At 37.4% G+C, this 17,017-nt stretch overlaps 1 protein-coding gene across 8 annotated transcripts in view; it reads right to left on the bottom strand.

The window, feature by feature from the left end:
• Window positions 1-293: 293 nt before the first annotated feature.
• Window positions 294-17,017, bottom strand: part of add3a (adducin 3 (gamma) a) — a 116,804-nt gene continuing 100,080 nt past the window's right edge. For 5 of the 8 annotated variants that reach the window (XM_048167407.1, XM_048167421.1, XM_048167415.1 and 2 more), the window contains 11 exons: window positions 11,749-11,898; window positions 11,454-11,597; window positions 11,238-11,336; window positions 10,496-10,669; window positions 9,236-9,487; window positions 8,568-8,684; window positions 8,044-8,127; window positions 7,798-7,815; window positions 7,370-7,493; window positions 5,262-5,351; window positions 294-3,341 (listed from right to left, as the gene is read on the bottom strand). In XM_048167407.1, coding sequence (XP_048023364.1) covers window positions 3,094-3,341; window positions 5,262-5,351; window positions 7,370-7,493; window positions 7,798-7,815; window positions 8,044-8,127; window positions 8,568-8,684; window positions 9,236-9,487; window positions 10,496-10,669; window positions 11,238-11,336; window positions 11,454-11,597; window positions 11,749-11,898 — 1,500 coding nt within the window. In that variant the 3' untranslated portion in view covers window positions 294-3,093. The remainder of the gene's footprint in view (window positions 3,342-5,261; window positions 5,352-7,369; window positions 7,494-7,797; window positions 7,816-8,043; window positions 8,128-8,567; window positions 8,685-9,235; window positions 9,488-10,495; window positions 10,670-11,237; window positions 11,337-11,453; window positions 11,598-11,748; window positions 11,899-17,017) is intronic. The other 3 variants (XM_048167441.1, XM_048167432.1, XM_048167450.1) reach the window with 3 other exon arrangements.

The raw sequence follows: 17,017 nt of genomic DNA on the forward strand, positions 1-17,017 counted from the left end.
AAACCCTCTGGTATTGTTCATTTGGGGGTCACACTTGTGTTGTTTGTGGTCAAAACAATTTATTTATTAAACTTTTTTATTTTCAGTATATGTGTGTCTATGAGGAGCAGGGGGTGGGTGGAATGTGTCTATTTTGCACTCTTGATATTTTAAAGTGTCACGGCTTCATTGCTGTGCACTTCTTTTTCTGCAGCGTGGATGCTTTGTAGATTGTACACACAAGACATTTTCTGTATTTTGCATATTTCCCATTCATTTCCAATGGGGGTCATTTTCGACCGCAAACAACATGCATGACAAACATTAACTTTTTCGAATCAAGTTTTGTTTTGTTTTTTTGTGGTCACACAGTAACTGCCATAGAAGTCATTGAGTTTCGTACCATTCTGAAGTAGTAGCGATTTTTAAAATGTCAAAACATTTTAAAAAGAAGAACACTAGAGGGTTTACAAACACTCCTTGCTTCAAAACACTCATATTTTGAGTGTGATTCATTAGCCCCCCACAAAAAAAGAAAACACAAAATAATTGAAATGAGCAGTGTGAACATCTTCAAAATCTCTCATTTCATGTCCCACAGAACAAAATCTGTTTTTTTTAACAGCATGAGGAGCAAGTAAATGATTTTTTTTTTTAGGTAAACTAACCTTTGAAGTCAAATGTTCCCATTTAGTTAGACGTTAACATTTGCATTTCATAACTGTGAAATGGTTGCATATGAAGAACTGAGAAATGCAATGAATGATGTAAACAAATGCATAAATGTTAAAAATATGGAGTGAAATGTAGCATGGTTCTGTCCCCCACAGACTTTGAGTGCAGTGTTTGCTTCTTAAAATAGTTTATTTGTGAATTTACACTGATTAGTAATACATCTAGAAGCAATTCCGTTAGATAACCATTTATATATGATTTCACAGGTCACAGAGGCTTGGCTCAAACTCGCATGCCAAAGCAAACAGGCCCTCTGAACCAGAGACTACAACAGAGAGGCTTTAGTAAAACAAGGTGCAAAATGGTCAGAAGGGGTAAAAGGAAAAAAAAAAAAAGCAACAAAAAGTAAAATAAAGCGAGAATGTGATGCACATTCCAGTTAACGCTTGTAGGGTATGAACTGCACTTCCTGAAAGCAAAAACCGCAGTGCACTATGGAAACTGAAGCAAAAAGAGCCAAAACCAAAATAAGGAAAACGGCAAGAAAATTTAAAGCAATAAAATGAGTTAATCTCCCCAGTTGTCGCTCTAAACTCACACCCGATGCATCTTTAAATGTGTTTTAATCCACGTCTGGCCCGCGTTCAAAACCACATGCTATTTACACAGCTTAGAAGTGTCTGTTTCTCTCTCTCCGTGCCCAAGCCAGTACTTCACATTGCCCACTGGGATATACATCTCTCTTTCTCAGTGGTTCCGCCTCCCCCCACGGGATGCATGACGACCACATTCGGGCCTAACGGAGTTCAAACTGAGGTCAAACTGCTAATCTTGAGCATAACAGATTGGTGAAACTCAGTACATTCTGTCCACAGAGTGGTGTCTCATGGGGCATGGCGCTTCAAAACTGGTGAAACAAGCAACCTCTGAACTCACGGCTTACATCTGGCGGAGGGAAGATGAGTAAATCAATCCAGTTTCAGACAGAAAAAAAAAAAAAAAAAAAAAAAAAAAAAAAAACCCCACACTGTACAATGCCGTTTCCCAGGTAACCATAGTAACACTGATGCTTTGGAGACTTCTAAGCCTGTTGGATGGTGATGGTGATGACTGTCATAAGGTGTCATAATGAATGATGTTGCCATCCAGAGCGCTATAAAGGCCCAGAATGAACCTTAAATGTCTAACGTGATGGGAATCAATCATACTAAACAGATTTGAACCCACGGTAGACCCGTGAGAGCCATTAGGCCTCTACTTTGCTTTGGGACAGAGACATTTTTTCAAAAATACAGTTTACAAATATATATTGTTTCTTATATGTTAACGAGTTTCCCTTCTCCACCCTTTTTCAAGATGCTAAAACATGTTTCTTATGTTTTCGTATCGCGCCTCTTTCACTCTTGATCTCCTTCGACTGCCAAGTTCATCCATAGACACATTTTGTTATGTATACCACATTAAAAAGTGCAGCACAAAAATATTATATATTTATATATCTTTAACATCACTCCAGTTTTCATATATTTTCGTTACATGTGTTTAGTAATCTGAGCTATTACACGACTGAGAAGTCAGGCACCGCTACATTATCAGCCATATAAATTCAGGCTAGCAAAACATGCTTCAAGACTTTGTTTTTTTCGTTGTTAAAGTATAGAAACGAGTACAAAACTGAATGACTAAAACCTAAATTGTTTCAATTAAAAAAAAGCTAAATTATTTCATTAGAGATAAAGAGTGGATGTTCACGAAACCAAAATTACCAAGATTACAGTTCACTAAAACGTGATTGCTCTGCTTTTTATGCTTTTAAACCTTTTCGTTTGGCAAAGAACAGTACGGAGAGGAGACTGGAGCGGCTCTACACAGGATCGTCACACGTGCTGTTCAATTTCACACCCATTTCTTCGACAATCACAGCTGAGAGAAACAAAATAAAACAAACCCTGTTAAAATAACCCCAGAACGGTTTCCAGTGTGATTCTTTAGCGTCTCCTGTGTAGTGTAACCAATTACGCCTACCGTTCACCTACAGCTGGAGAAACGAGCAGAACTGACACCTTGAGAGATGATGTGGCGGATAGAAAAGGGGCTCATAAAAGGTCTGTATGATAATCTAATAAACATACAATGTGAAAAAATAATGCAGTATGGGCTCATCAATGAGATAAAATCATCAGGAAACTGTGTACAGAAACATTTTCAGTCTATCAGGTGAGAGGAGCCAGTTTCCCAGGAGTTTCCCTCGCTTCTCTTCCTGTATAAAACTCATCTTATGATCACGTGAACATGGCACGGATGTTACTCCATCTATTCACCGACTCCCCAAAAAATGTGCCATGTTTTTGTCATACATAACCTTAACAAAAACAAACTTAAAAACATACAACGACAAACAGAAAGACAGACAAAGTGGGCATGGATCCTCTCTCTCCTCTAGGCTTCCACTTTCTCTTTCTTTTTGTTCTTCTTCAGGAAGGACGGGGTTCTGAACTTTTTCTTCTTCTTGTTGGGCGATTTAGAGGGAGAGCTCTCGGGTGTCAGAGCCTCTTCGATCTTCTCTCCCGAGCGCACGTTGATCTCTACGCTTTCCACGCTGGTGGTCAGCTGGCTCACACGCTTGATGAGCTCATCCTCGTCGCCGTGGTCATCTTTACCGTTCAGCATCACGCCGGTGTGGTTCTCTGGAAGAACACACATAATCAACACTTGGCAACCATAAATAGCTGTGCTAATTAATTTTATTTTTTTTGCCAAAAGAATTGTTTGTGGTGGTTACTTTTTATTGTATTAATACATTGAACTAATTATTAGAAAAATAATAACTAATATAAATTAAATTAAGTTAAATTGTTGCTTGGCAGCCATAAATAGCCAAAAGTTGTGCTAATGAATTATTTGCCAGAAGAACTGGTATTGTATTATTAATAAATTTAATTATTAGATTTTTTTTTTTTTTTTTTTTAAATAATAACAAATTAATTAAATTCTTTCAGTTACAATGTTACTTAAAAAAATAAATAAAAAAGGAAACAGGGGTGCTAATTAAATTTATTTTATTTGCTGGAAGATTTGTGTGGTGGTGGTTATTTAATTATTAATAAATTTGAATATTAAATTAATTAGAAGAAATAATATCATAATAGAATTATTACATTTAAGTTAAAATGTTGCTTGGCAACAAACAGAACAGCTGTGCTAATGAATTATTTTATTTGCCAGAAGTGCTCATGGTGGTGGACATTATTTATTGCATTATTAACAAATTCTAAACTAATTATTATTATAAAAAAAAAAAAATTATAGATTTTTAAATTGTTTAATAAATAATGTTGCTGGAAAACCATACACATATAGTTTAGAATAAATGCTTGCGATTATTTCTTGTACTTTTTTATTAATATTATTTATAAATTAGTTAAAATTATACATTTATAATAAATAATCGTATTGACACCCCTACATGGTAAAACAAAAATCACTAACTCACTGCTTTGAACAGAGTTAGACGGAATGACAGTTGATTACTGCATATTTATAAAAAGTTGTATGAATATTTAATAAAAAGCTTTTTGACCATCAGATTCACATCTAAATGAATAATACCTAAGGTTACAGAAGTTAAATGTTGCATCATTGCTAGAAGCTCTGTGGCAAAACGTCCTGGCATGAGTGTGACCTACACTACAGAAAAACATGTTGAAAGCGTCCTCAATTGTTTATCACCGGTCATGTAATGCGGTCATGTAAATTAGGAACCCAGCAATTTTGATGCAACTGGTTCAGAGAGACTAGGGCAAACGCATCCTGTTTCTCCACCCAAGAGACACTTTATCCTCACTGTGTATGAACGCATATCAGCATTTCTTTCATTTATGTAAGACTTTATCTTCAGTTTATGCAATGGTCTCTACTTCTTGCAGCTGACTTAATTGCACTCTTCTATAATAGGAAACAGGTATTGCTTGTTTTATATAAAGGCAACATCACAGAAGAGCAAGGTAAAGTCCTGCAACATCCTGCCAGAATGTTTTGCAACATCCATTTTAACATGTTGCAAATAGATTTAAAACAAACAGGACAGCTGATTTCTACGACTATGATTCAGGTGGACCAGTGTTCATTTTTCTGTAATTTTGTTAAGTGCATTTGTCATTTTTTGTTCACTTTTTAAATATTCCTATTTAGCTTTAATTTATTTTTATACTTCATTTTATTCTTTATTTTTATACTTCTTCATTAATTCTAGTACTTCAACTTAAACTTGTTTATTTCAGTTACATACACAAGTTTTTTTTCATATAATATTTGTATTTAATTTTATTTCAGCATCAACTATTAAAAATGACTGAAAATAGCCATTTTCATGGTTTTAGTTTTACTTAACAATACCAACACTGATGTGCACTGCAGTACGATTCACAAACAGCATGAAAGCACTATTAAATTACACATGACCTGCATGTTACAATCTCACCGCCTGTGTTTTCTTGTTATCAGCTACCCTGGTAAACATTTGGTGCTAATATTGATGTGATATTCTCACAAAAACTGACAGTTGTAGTTCAGTGAGACAGACAGCTGGCTCTTTCAGGACATTATACCTTCTTTAGCTGGAGTGTTTTGAGGAGACTGAGTTTGGGACACTGACTGAGAGAGTGTGGAAGCATCGTCTGACGTGAGCTGCTCTTCATCTGCAGGAGTGAGTTGGTTAGTGAACAGATAGACAGGCAGGGAGACAGTTAGAGAAGTAGACAGGTTAGCATGCAAGGACATTGTCACAGCTGTAAGACACTCTCAGGACAGACATCTTGGCTGTATGTATTCTTCATGTTAGTTCTGTGCAAGTCACACTGTATTGATTTCTAGCAATAAGGGGCACCAAGTTACAACATTAGTATTGACTGGGTCATATAAAAGTGACATGGGAACAGGAAGTGAGGTGCTCTTAAAATAAAAGAGGTTTCATGCATCTCAGCAGTCTATATTCATTTGCACCAGTTTTGAGCTTGGCAAGATTTTTTAACGTTTTTGATAGAAGTCTCTTATGTTCACCAAAAAATACAACGTATGAAATATTATTACACTTTAACAGTTTTCTGTTTCAATATATTGTAAAATGTCATTTATTCCAGTGATGCAAAGATGAATTCTTTATCATTAACCAAGTCTTCTTTTTATTTATTTTTTAGGGCTGTGAATCTTTGGGTAGACAGCAAATCGATTCGATTCACGATTCATAGGTGTCTTTGCAAAATTTTTGCAAATTTTGGCAAATTCAGAACGATTTGATTCGAGACGATTCACATTAAAATTCGATGTAATTCGATTAGACGTTTTTACATGCATTCATTAGGGTCATTGAAATGTTTACCCCAACGTGTCTTAGTCAGGGTGCGAATTACACAGCGGCCTTCAGGAGGTCAGAGAGTAAGGACAAAAAAAAAAAAAAACTTTTGTCCATTGTTTATGTAAGTTCATGTTAGTTCTTAAATGATGCTACATAACTTTATTTTAATAGCCTAAAAATTGGCATTTGTAGAAATTTACATAAGCCAACATTTTAAAAAGGCTTTAAAAGTATTGTTAATTCATGTTCATATTAACTATAGTGCAGGACAGTGTTAATGGCTACACAACCTTATTAAAGTGTTCCAGGTACATTAAACAAACTAATGCTTACATGGAGAGACTACCCTAGAATATCATGCACTTTCCCAAATAATCCTAAACTAACTTTTCTTCACGGAATAGTTATAAAAGCCCTCTTTGTTCTCTTTATACGGAGCATATTGCTGTTTTATGATGATTCTGAAAGAAAACGCGCTGAGTTTCTACTGTTGCTATAGTAACGAACAACTTTAATGCGCATCTGACTGATAGATAAACCTTGCGCTCTTATTTCAGTGTTGTTAATGTTGTAGTTATTTCAGCAGTTTCCTTCATACATTCAGTTTAACAACAAAAGTTAAATTTAATTTATCATTCATTGAAACTGTGCATATGCTGCATTTAGACACTTACATTATGTGTTTGCTCCGTCCATGCAATAAATGCGCGCCCCTGAATAAGCGGGGTTTTACTTCAACTGCTTAGTTAATGTCAATGGTATGACCCACTTCCGTAAAACTTCAGTATTTTATCTTATATAAAATAATGGTGACTTTCCATGCAATGAAATCGTTTTATTTCAACAGTAGTGACCACGCAAAGACTTGGCAGCTTTATAAATGGCTTGAGCGGTTTGACTCAGGACTATTGCTGTCTCAATAGAGAGCTGTCATCTGCTCATGTGAATAACAGTGGCCGTCCTGAGGACAGCTCAAATGCGGGCTTCTCAAAAATGTGTCCATGAAAGTGTCCATAGAATCGCGATTAATCTGATTTTTAGCATTTTACATTGATTATCGACCGAAATTAACGATTCACGATTCAAAAAACATGTTTCAAGATCGATGCATATGCATCTTCAGGTTTTTTAATCGATGCATCGAGAAAACGAGTAAATCATTACACCCCTAATATTTTTATATTATAAAAGTCTTTACGGTCCCTCTCGATCAATTTAATGCATCTTTGCTGAATAATAAGTGTTAATCTCTTTTAAAAAAAACAAACAAAAACAAAATGAAAAACTTACTGGGTTACTAACTACAACCTTTTGAACAGTAGCATAAAGTGGAGGTGTGAGGGGGTCGTGAGCATGTTTTACCATCTAATCCGTGGTGCTGTCGTTCTACTCTCTTCTGGTAGTTGTCCAGCTCTTTCTCGCTCAGCTCGCTGAAGGGGTTTGGAGGAAGAGGGCCCGTCTGTTCCTCATCATCGCCCATGTATGGCTGCACGCATGTGCGTGGGCAGAGCAGAGAACACAAAATAAGACACCAGAATTGCAACTTGGTTATGAAATGAGTCATGACGACGACAAAAACGACTCAAACACACAGACCAACAGGCATGTTAATCATTGTGGATTGAAAAAAAAGAAAAAAAAAGTGTCACAAATCCTCTAATATTAAAAAACAAAAAATGAAGTAGGAACATTGCAAGTCCAAAACTACAAATATAACAGTGACTCATGCAGACATTTCAAAACTGAAAATTGCGATTTTTCCAACAAAACAAAACACCCTGGGATTTTACCTTAACTGGCGATTGTCCCTTAAAGAGAAAAACAGAGCTTCATAAGACCCTGCTTTAAAATGTAAGACCTTTTCCCCAAATACTGTTGCTAATTTCACCAGCATAACTGTGATGCATCACCACTCACACTGTTCAACAGTCTCTGAGAGGATCTGGCGCCACCTAGTGACGCGGATGTCTGTGCAACCCTTACTTGACTGTTCAGGATTCACACATGGTTTATTTAAAATGCTTTCTGACACTCACCGGCGGTCTTTCCACCACAATCCCTGCAAGCCGCTGTGATTGCGGTCCTGCTGTCATCATATCAAACCGGTTCTGTTCGCGAATCTGAAAAGATCACAGGAAAGCGGTTTAAGACCCAGTGACGACTCCGTGATGAAATGGTGAATAAGAGTCTGATGTGTTTCCATTTATTAACATTGTACATTTTGCAAAACACCTCTTTTTATTTTTTTAAATTGTTAATGTAGATTTCTAGCATAAACTTGTGTTATATTACCTTGACATTAAAGCCAGTTAGCACTGCTATGTTTGTGTTTCTTATATAAGCTGAGGGACTGATGGTGACTGATGGTCTGACCAACATAATCTCGCAATATTTTTTTTCTTCATAAAAAGTCACAGAATCAATTTTTTTTGTATGTTTGCTATTGGGGAAAACTGGAACACAAAAATTGTTGCAGTTTTCAACCCCCACTATGGAAGTTTGCCTAACTATGACAACTTCTGCATCAATGATACACCATCTGATCACACACACAACTCACCTTATTTCTCTTTTGCAGAACTTCACTGGGGTTTGTGTTCAGAGGAACAAACTGGTTGGGATCTTCAATGCGGATTGGAGTCCCGCTGGTGTTACCACCATCATCTGACTTCATCCACTGCAGAGATTGTGTAAAAGAAATGAATTTAGTACAGAATTCAAGAAATAAATTCAGACTTTGTTAGAAAGATAATGCCCTCTGCAGTCATTCCGAATTGGCATGAAGTCTAGTAGGGACAGCAGTTTTGAAGAGTTGCAAGCAAATTTCTTTCAAGCACAATTTTTTGCTATGAAAATCTAGACTATTTAGCTCCAGCTGACATTTTGCTCTTGGTGAAAATACAGCCAAAGTTGTAATGCTAAAGCCTCGACCACTAGAGGTCAGTAAGGAACTGTGTTCATTTGGCTTCAGCCTTGAAGACAGTGGCATCCTCCAGTCAACTGACAGAAGTTATGAGGCTTTAAAAGTTTATCTGTGACAATGACAGAAATATGAGTTTCGTCTGCAGCTAGACCATCAGGTATACCCAGGAAATAACTACATTCTTGCTCTTCCACAAAATCCACCAGAGAACTTTCTGATGAGAAAGATTTACCTGAATGCAAGGCTTTCAAAAACAGGAATGCACAAATCTCAGAGCACAATAACAGAGATGAACTGAGTCTCACCATGGTCTTGGTGCGTCCGTTGTCCTCGCTAGCCCCGTCCGACACGTTCACCTTCATGTAGCAGTTGGGTGAATTGAGCCAGCGTGTTTTCTCCCTCTGCTGTCGCTGCTGCAGCAACTTCAGAGGGAAACGTGGAGTGTCGTCGTCATCAAACATGAATGCAGTCACTGTTGCCGGTATCTCCACGTCGCTCTTGTGTCGCGGCTTCTCCCGCACGATGGGGTGCCGGTACGTGTAGCCTGTCCTGTAACCCTGAAAGTAAAAATATAACAATAATTCAAAATAAATATAATGAATGATATAAGGATGAGACCTATTAAATCATTTAATTGCCTTCAATGACTCGGAGGCCTTTTATCAATGAGCCTAATGAAGAAGTCAACACTTTGAATAGGTTTATAAAATGAGCCACTGCTTGAAAAATGACTTTGCAGAAGGTGCATAAAAAGTCAACTACAAAAGACACAGTCTTTAAGGTACATCAGGCGCATTCTGTAACCATATCCTGAAACTCTCCAGCATAAGCAGGAAAAACATATCACTTCACTGGAAGTGGGTAATGGCGGCTGACTGAGCGACACACCATATCATTATCATCTTCCACATCACTCCATACTTTGCCTCGGCTGAGAAAACAGACTTTCCACATGCCTGCATTCTTCCCTATTTCACACGGACAGAGAGAAAAAAACAGTGCAGTCTGCACAGCTGGAGAAAGACATGGACAGAAAGAAGAGAAAAGAGTTGTGGCAAGAGTGCTTTTCAACTCCAGTTTGTCTCTCTCTTTGCATTGGTCTCCTTTTGTCTGCCTAATAGGAGAGGAAGGGGAGTGGGGAAAGAAAAGGGCTAAAAGAAGTGATTTTCCAGTCTCTCCGCTGTAATTATTCCTCTCAAACACAGTTGGACTAGTAGTAAGTAGTCATTTAGCAGATGCTTTTGACTATTTTCACACTTGGCACTTGATCCAAAGCAGAGTTCAAATCCTGTCTCTGTATCACACTGGGAGATGATTGGCACTGAGCTCATTGTAAATGTACTTGAGCAGGGGTCTCCAAACTCAGTCCTGGAGGGTCACTGTCCTGCAGAGTTTAGCTCCAACCCCAATTAAACACACCTGAGCCAGCTAATCAAGGTCTCACTTGGCATACAAAAAACTTTAAAGCAGGTGTGTTGGAGCTGGTTGGGGCTAAACTCTGCAGGACAGTGGCCCTCCAGAACCGAGTTTGGAGAACTCTGTACTTGAGTCTCACACAAACATACCAGATTGTCCAGCATTCTCATGAGCGACTCGAACTCCAGCTCTCCCAGCCTCCACTTGTGCTGAGATCCCATGTTGACCCCGGCTTCTGCCACCCCCTGTGTACGAGGTTTAAACTTCTCCAGATCCAACACGATCAGGTTCTCCACTCCTCCAGCGCATGAGAACGCATTCACCTAGAGAGACAGAATGATGTCAGACATCTTATGGCAGTTCTGGATCATTCTGCAGAAAGGGAGCGCAGTTTAACATTTAGTGTGCTTAATGGTGACTTTTCAGTGTCAAGTAAAATGTATTTGTTTAGTGCTTTTCACAAAGCACAATGTTTCAAAGAAGCGTTGCAATAAATCATGATGTTAATGTTTATATTTTAATATCTTTATAGTCACATTTAGCAGATTAGTATGGAGCCCCTAAAGGGGCTCAGCACAGCTATATTAGCACAGCTGCAATTCGGCCCTAGGCACGAGGCCACAGGCTGATAGAAAGTCATCTCGCATGGCTACTCGTGTGATACTGCTCATATTGATCTGGTTAGGACATGCTGTAAGAGTACAGTATGTGTGCAGGTAAAGATGGATGTACTACATATCAAACTTTAAATATATCCCTGTGGACTACAGCTATCAACATTTGGTCAAAGAGCCCCTGACATTCTGTTAGCCATGTGAATTTGTGTATGTTATAAAAACAATACCCAAAACCATTTTAAAAAAGCATTACCCAGCATCATGAGCATTTTACCTGAATTTCACAGGCAAACTGAGCGTTGTAAATGTAGTGAAAGGCCTCTTCAATGGTCTCCCCGAGAGCTACAACCCCATGATTCCTTAAAACCAACACCTGCAACACACACATATACATCTTGGGGAAAATATCTTGCACATTTAAAAAACGTACTGCATTTTTCACTTACATACTCACTTTCATCATGCAACTGTCACTGGGTACTGAATTTACCTTTGCTGACGGTCCGAGGGCTTTCTGGAGCTCTATGCGCTCCTCCGGCTCATCCAGACTGCCTTGGTAGTTGTAGTAGGCAATGTCTCCCAGGATCAGAGACTCTTGAGAGATGGGTAGCAGGCCGCACTTCATAGACGACACCTGACATAACAGAAGAAATTAATGCAAGTCATGGCATTTAAAATTAACAGGCATAATTTCAATACAAGCGACATATTTCTTTGAAATAAACTGTTTTGTTTGATGATAGTGCATATGAAGCTGAAGCTGGTGTAACTGGGCGGATACTTACGGCAGCAGTGGCCGGTGTGCGTATGTGGATGATGCAGCGCACATCGGGTCTCATGGAGTAGATGGCAGCGTGGGGGCTGAAGCCGGCCGGGTCGATATGCAGGTTGGTGGAACCCTGATCGATCACATCACCGAGAATGTTCACCTTCACCTGGAGAATGAAAGAAATGCACAATGTGGCATATAATGTAGTTCATGACAATCTAAAACACAAACAGTGTTGAGGCTAAACTAGTTTGATATTAGCGCAGATACAGCATCCGATTGCTCCTATCTGAGTGCTTATTAAACAAACCAGAGGTATCAATATACAGACTATAGGTCTTTATTTCCTTTCTCTTCAGTGTACTACACATTCTCTCATTTCTTATTAATACTGACATCAACCACCTAATCAGGAAGGAACCATCCTTGCAGATAAACTGAGAACCAGTGTATAATTCGGTTAATGTTTTTAATAAGCCTCCATTTCCTGGTCTCCTCAACAGAGGATAACCAGTAGGGGGAAAAATCCAGGAAATTTACAGCTTAATTAAGCTTTTAATTTACACTACCATTCAGAAGTTTGGGATAGGTATGATTTTTATTTTTGAAAGAAAGAAATTGATACTGTTATTCAACACGGGTGCAATTAAAGGCATTTATAATTTTACAAAAGAATTCTATATTAAATAAATGCTGTTCTTTTTAACTTTCCATTCATCAAAGCAGCTTGAAAAAAATCTACCATTATTTCCATAAAAATATAGAGCAGCACAACTGTCAGCATAAATGTTTCTTGAGCATCAAATCATCATATTAGAATGACTTCTGAAGGATCATGTGATACTGGAGTAATTATGCTGAAAATCCAGCTTTGATCACAGGAATAAATTGCATTTTAAAATACATTAAAATTTAAAACAGTACTTTTAAATAATTTCACATTATTACTGTTTTTACTGTATTTTTATTAAATAAATGCAGCATTTGTGAGCATAAGAGACTTCTTTAAAAAAAAAAAACATTAAAACAAAAATCTTACCAACCCCAAACTTTTCAATGGCAGTGTATTTGTATAAATTATTTTTCAATCATTGTTTGTGTGTGTTGTTTTTGTCATGAGAAGCGAACGAAGATGCTTGTGCGTGTCTGATTCCTCTAGAGCTCTGATTAAATATTGAATTGCATCACATGCTGGTCCTGTAACAAGCCTCCCAACATGCCCTTCACATGCAAGTTGGTGCCGCACCCCATATCACTACCAGCTCAAAATAAACTCACAGTACCACTGCTCTGTTAATGAGCTCCGAGTGACATCCAACCTCATGCCGATCATATTTACATACGCCACTGATATCACATGACTGTTTCTCATGCAATTCTTTCTTTATTGGTTACATATTGACTATTAAACTGGGCACAGGAAGTTGGTTCTCTTCAATATGGACATATCTGCTGTTTTATGCCAACACACTAATGCTAATGGACTGAAACAAGATCTAGCAGTTCTCTCAAGAGATGTCAGAAAACTGGCAAAATCTCTCATCTGATTTGAAGAGAGATGTAGCTCAAAGTTCATCTTTGTTTATTAAGTAATAAGTGGTAAGAGTACAGTAAATCCCAGAGGGATGCTTTAATCAGTGTGTATGTGTGCTTTCATTTCTGTTGTCACTTTTGCTGTAAAATAGTCCAGCAAACATTATTATATTCGTCATTACAAATAGATTTTTGAGGAGTAAAATACATTTTTAACAGCGCAAGTAAGAGGCATAAAAAGGAAAAAACAAAACAAAAAAACAAGAGTTACAAATTACAATTTCCTGTTACACAAACATTTGGAAAGGTTTACAGCAGTTGCTTCATAGACATGAAATCTCATGCCACATTATGTAACAGTAAACGCTTGCTTTAAAAAACGCTACTAAGCAACACTGCAGTTAGAGATTTGAATACATTCCTTTACGTGGGTCACATTTATCATTTCATGGGCGAAATCCAGTCATGTCAATAGAAATCTACACAATCTGGTGTTTTGCTTGAGAGAGAATGATTTCCTCATGCAGATTTCACAAAGGGTTAAAGTAGGGCTAGATGAATAATAGAAAAGTAATCGAAACCGAAGTTCAGAACCTCTAACCAAAGTAATTTTCCCATGTCAGTTATTTTGTTTTTTTAATCCTGTTAATACTTCCCACTTAAAAACATACTACCGCGTGTGTAGCCACATGACTCCGCCCGTCCAGTCAACGCGCACGTGAACGCCGAGTCAACACACAGAGATGGTGCGCGAACAGTGAGCCTTGCGTCTTCACGAAACTTTGTCAGTTGTATGTGTTTGCCACTTTGGACATTCAAGCGATTTAGACAATCAGATGTGTATTATTATATTGAGCTACCGTGTAAAATATTATAGCATATATTTTTCTACTTTTGAAGTAACTATTTACAACCCACAGCTTCACAATTAATAGAGAGACCTTATGACTAATTCACACACGCAATTGCTCTCATTACGTACTGGTACTGTGCCAATTTATCTGTATTTGATTTACAACAAGCAGAATTCTGCAAGAAATGTTATGAACCATAGATAAAATAACTGCTGAAAGTGAGCTGTTATGTCAGATCACTCTTTCAATAGGGAAAAAATATCCCACCTTTAATAGTCAAGCATATTTACAGTACAAACCTACAGTACAAAACAACAACAAAACAAACAAACAAACAAACAAACAAACAAAAAAATCGTTCATTAATCGTAATCGAGGTAAAATTAACTTGTCCGGCTCACTGATTTAAGCAGACACATTTAGTTTTTAACTGTATCTGTTCTCTAACTAAACTAAATTATTTTGATCACTTTAAAAAAATCAAAACAACAGTGGGGGGCGGTGCCGCGGTCACGGTGGGCAAGTAATGTAACCGGTGTTGCGGATGAACACTGGTAACACCGATCGCAGCAAGCCTAATATGTAATATCACTGTTTCTCTGAGTATTGGCATGATTGCATATGTGATACTTATTGATCTTACTGAACTCCAATAAACAAGTTGATATTAAGTGATTTAACATTAAACACAATGATGTCTGTTTTTGCTCCATTTCATGAAAACAGTTTCAAACAAAGCCACACCAGAACTATTTTCATATTTACACTTTATATAGACTGTTTTTACTTAAAATATCAGACTTTTTTTTTTTTTTTTTTTTTTACATATTTCTAAATTCAAAAAAATATTTAAAAACATTCGTACAACATTATTTACCAATGAGATGCATTAAGCAGTGTTTGTAAATGTGTCTAAATAATACCACTTCAGATGGAGCTTCTGTGCCACTTCTGCAGTGCAAAGATGGATTTTTTTATTTCTTTTGATAGGTAACAGTCTGTTTGGGTCTTATTGTTCTAACTGACTGTTCTAACTATTGTTTAAGATTTTAAAAACAAATATTCTATTTTAATTTAGGAAATTGACAAAATATGGCCACGTACACACTGTAAGTTTCAGGAGTGACAACCGCATTTAAATGCGGGAGTGAATCCCCTAAATTATCGTTACATGTGTGTACGGAACACAACTCACTCTCGAAAATGCAATGATTGACATCTTGGAAACCATAGCGACATTCTGGCGTCTCTCATGTTTGGTATTCGTTATCGTGACCAAAGTAATATTAAAGTGACAAAACAGTCGTTATATTTTCAGCAATTTAAACACACTAACACAGTCGACGGAGGCGTCGTGTTTTGTTTATGTTTGTACAGCCTGTTTCACACAGCGCGCGCTCTTTCTGTGTTGCCATGGTCACTCACTATAAGCGTTTTTGGGCTTGTAGTTTAAGCTCGTCTCAAAAAGCGAATGGGTTTATGGAGTTATTAAAGTGAGCAGACATGAATCGCGATTTTCAGCATAAAGCATTTGGATAGGCTTGTGCTTTCCCTGTGATTCGCCGCGCATACACGAGAGACACACGTTACCGGTGCACGTAAACGTCATTAACAACTAGTTGTTCAGTTCGGTTCCGTACACACTGCATAGAATTTCTGTAAATGCGGTTGTCACTACCTGTATTTTTCGGGAGTAAATACGGTTGTAGAATGCGGTTGTCACTCCCGTATTTTACTGAACTGTGTGTGTACAGAACGCGATTAAGCACTAAAAGGTGAACTGACAACCGAATTTAGCTGCAGTGTGTACGTGGCCTATGATACATTTAATCAGATTAGAAAAAAAAAAGTTAATGGGAAAATTAATGTCTGTTATTGATCAGAAAATGCTCCTAAATTTTTGAATGTGTTCCTAATTTTTTTTTTATTAGGAGCACAAGTGCTCCTAAAGAGAAATGTTTGCGTAGAGCCCTGTACACGATTATTAAAAATAGATCAAAGACCTTTTTTGCCCACAATTAACCAAAAATCTGCTAATGTGATCACACCTTCATACCCTAAGTACTATTAAACTCATCCTGTAGAGTTTGTGCTATTGACATTAACTCTTTACACGCTATTGATTGATTTTCTGTCATTTATGACAACGCTTCCCTGCCATTCATGAGTTTTAATGGCAATCTGTGTTTTCACCATTATATGATGGGGGTTACGCATCTTCTGAAATAGTACAGCATCTCCGGATCCAAAAACAAGTAAAGAAAAAGATGATCTGCGTAAACCAGGAGCGAACAGAAGTTGTTTATGCACAAGTAAGCTAACACAATCATCAAACATTCAACGGCATATAAATCAAAACTTCCTAATGTTACTGAATGAAATGCCGAAACCCACAAAGAGGTAATGGACTGTGTAAGCTTTGGGGGTGTTGATGGACTCAATCTCCATTAATTCACATCTTGATCGTCATTCTGAATCTGATCAGGACAAAGTCTTTGACATTTTTCTTCAGATTTTTTTTTTTTTTTTTTTTAAATAAAACTTTCATGCGTTTCACATTGACTGTTTCCATATTCAGACAACAAAATATTCTGAGGGCCATGAAAGTTTTGTGAACATGATCAAAAATGCTGGCACTGGCTAGGAGCTTAAAAATGACCCCAAATAGTGTTTTTTTTTTTTTTTTTGGTCAAAATTTACTTAAAAAGGAGAGAACAAAGCCAAATCTACAGATCAGAATGTCATGAAGACTTGGATCTTTTTAACACCCACAACACCCCAATGTCGTGACAGTGTGGCATTCTCTTCAAGAAATATTAAAATCCATCATGTTCTTCTCTGTTAAGGGGCTTTGAGCACTAATGAGTGTACAAATGAAAGAGAGTGTGAAAGTGACTG

Source organism: Megalobrama amblycephala, linkage group LG2 (genome assembly GCF_018812025.1).
Source record: "Megalobrama amblycephala isolate DHTTF-2021 linkage group LG2, ASM1881202v1, whole genome shotgun sequence".
NCBI lineage: Eukaryota > Metazoa > Chordata > Actinopteri > Cypriniformes > Xenocyprididae > Megalobrama > Megalobrama amblycephala.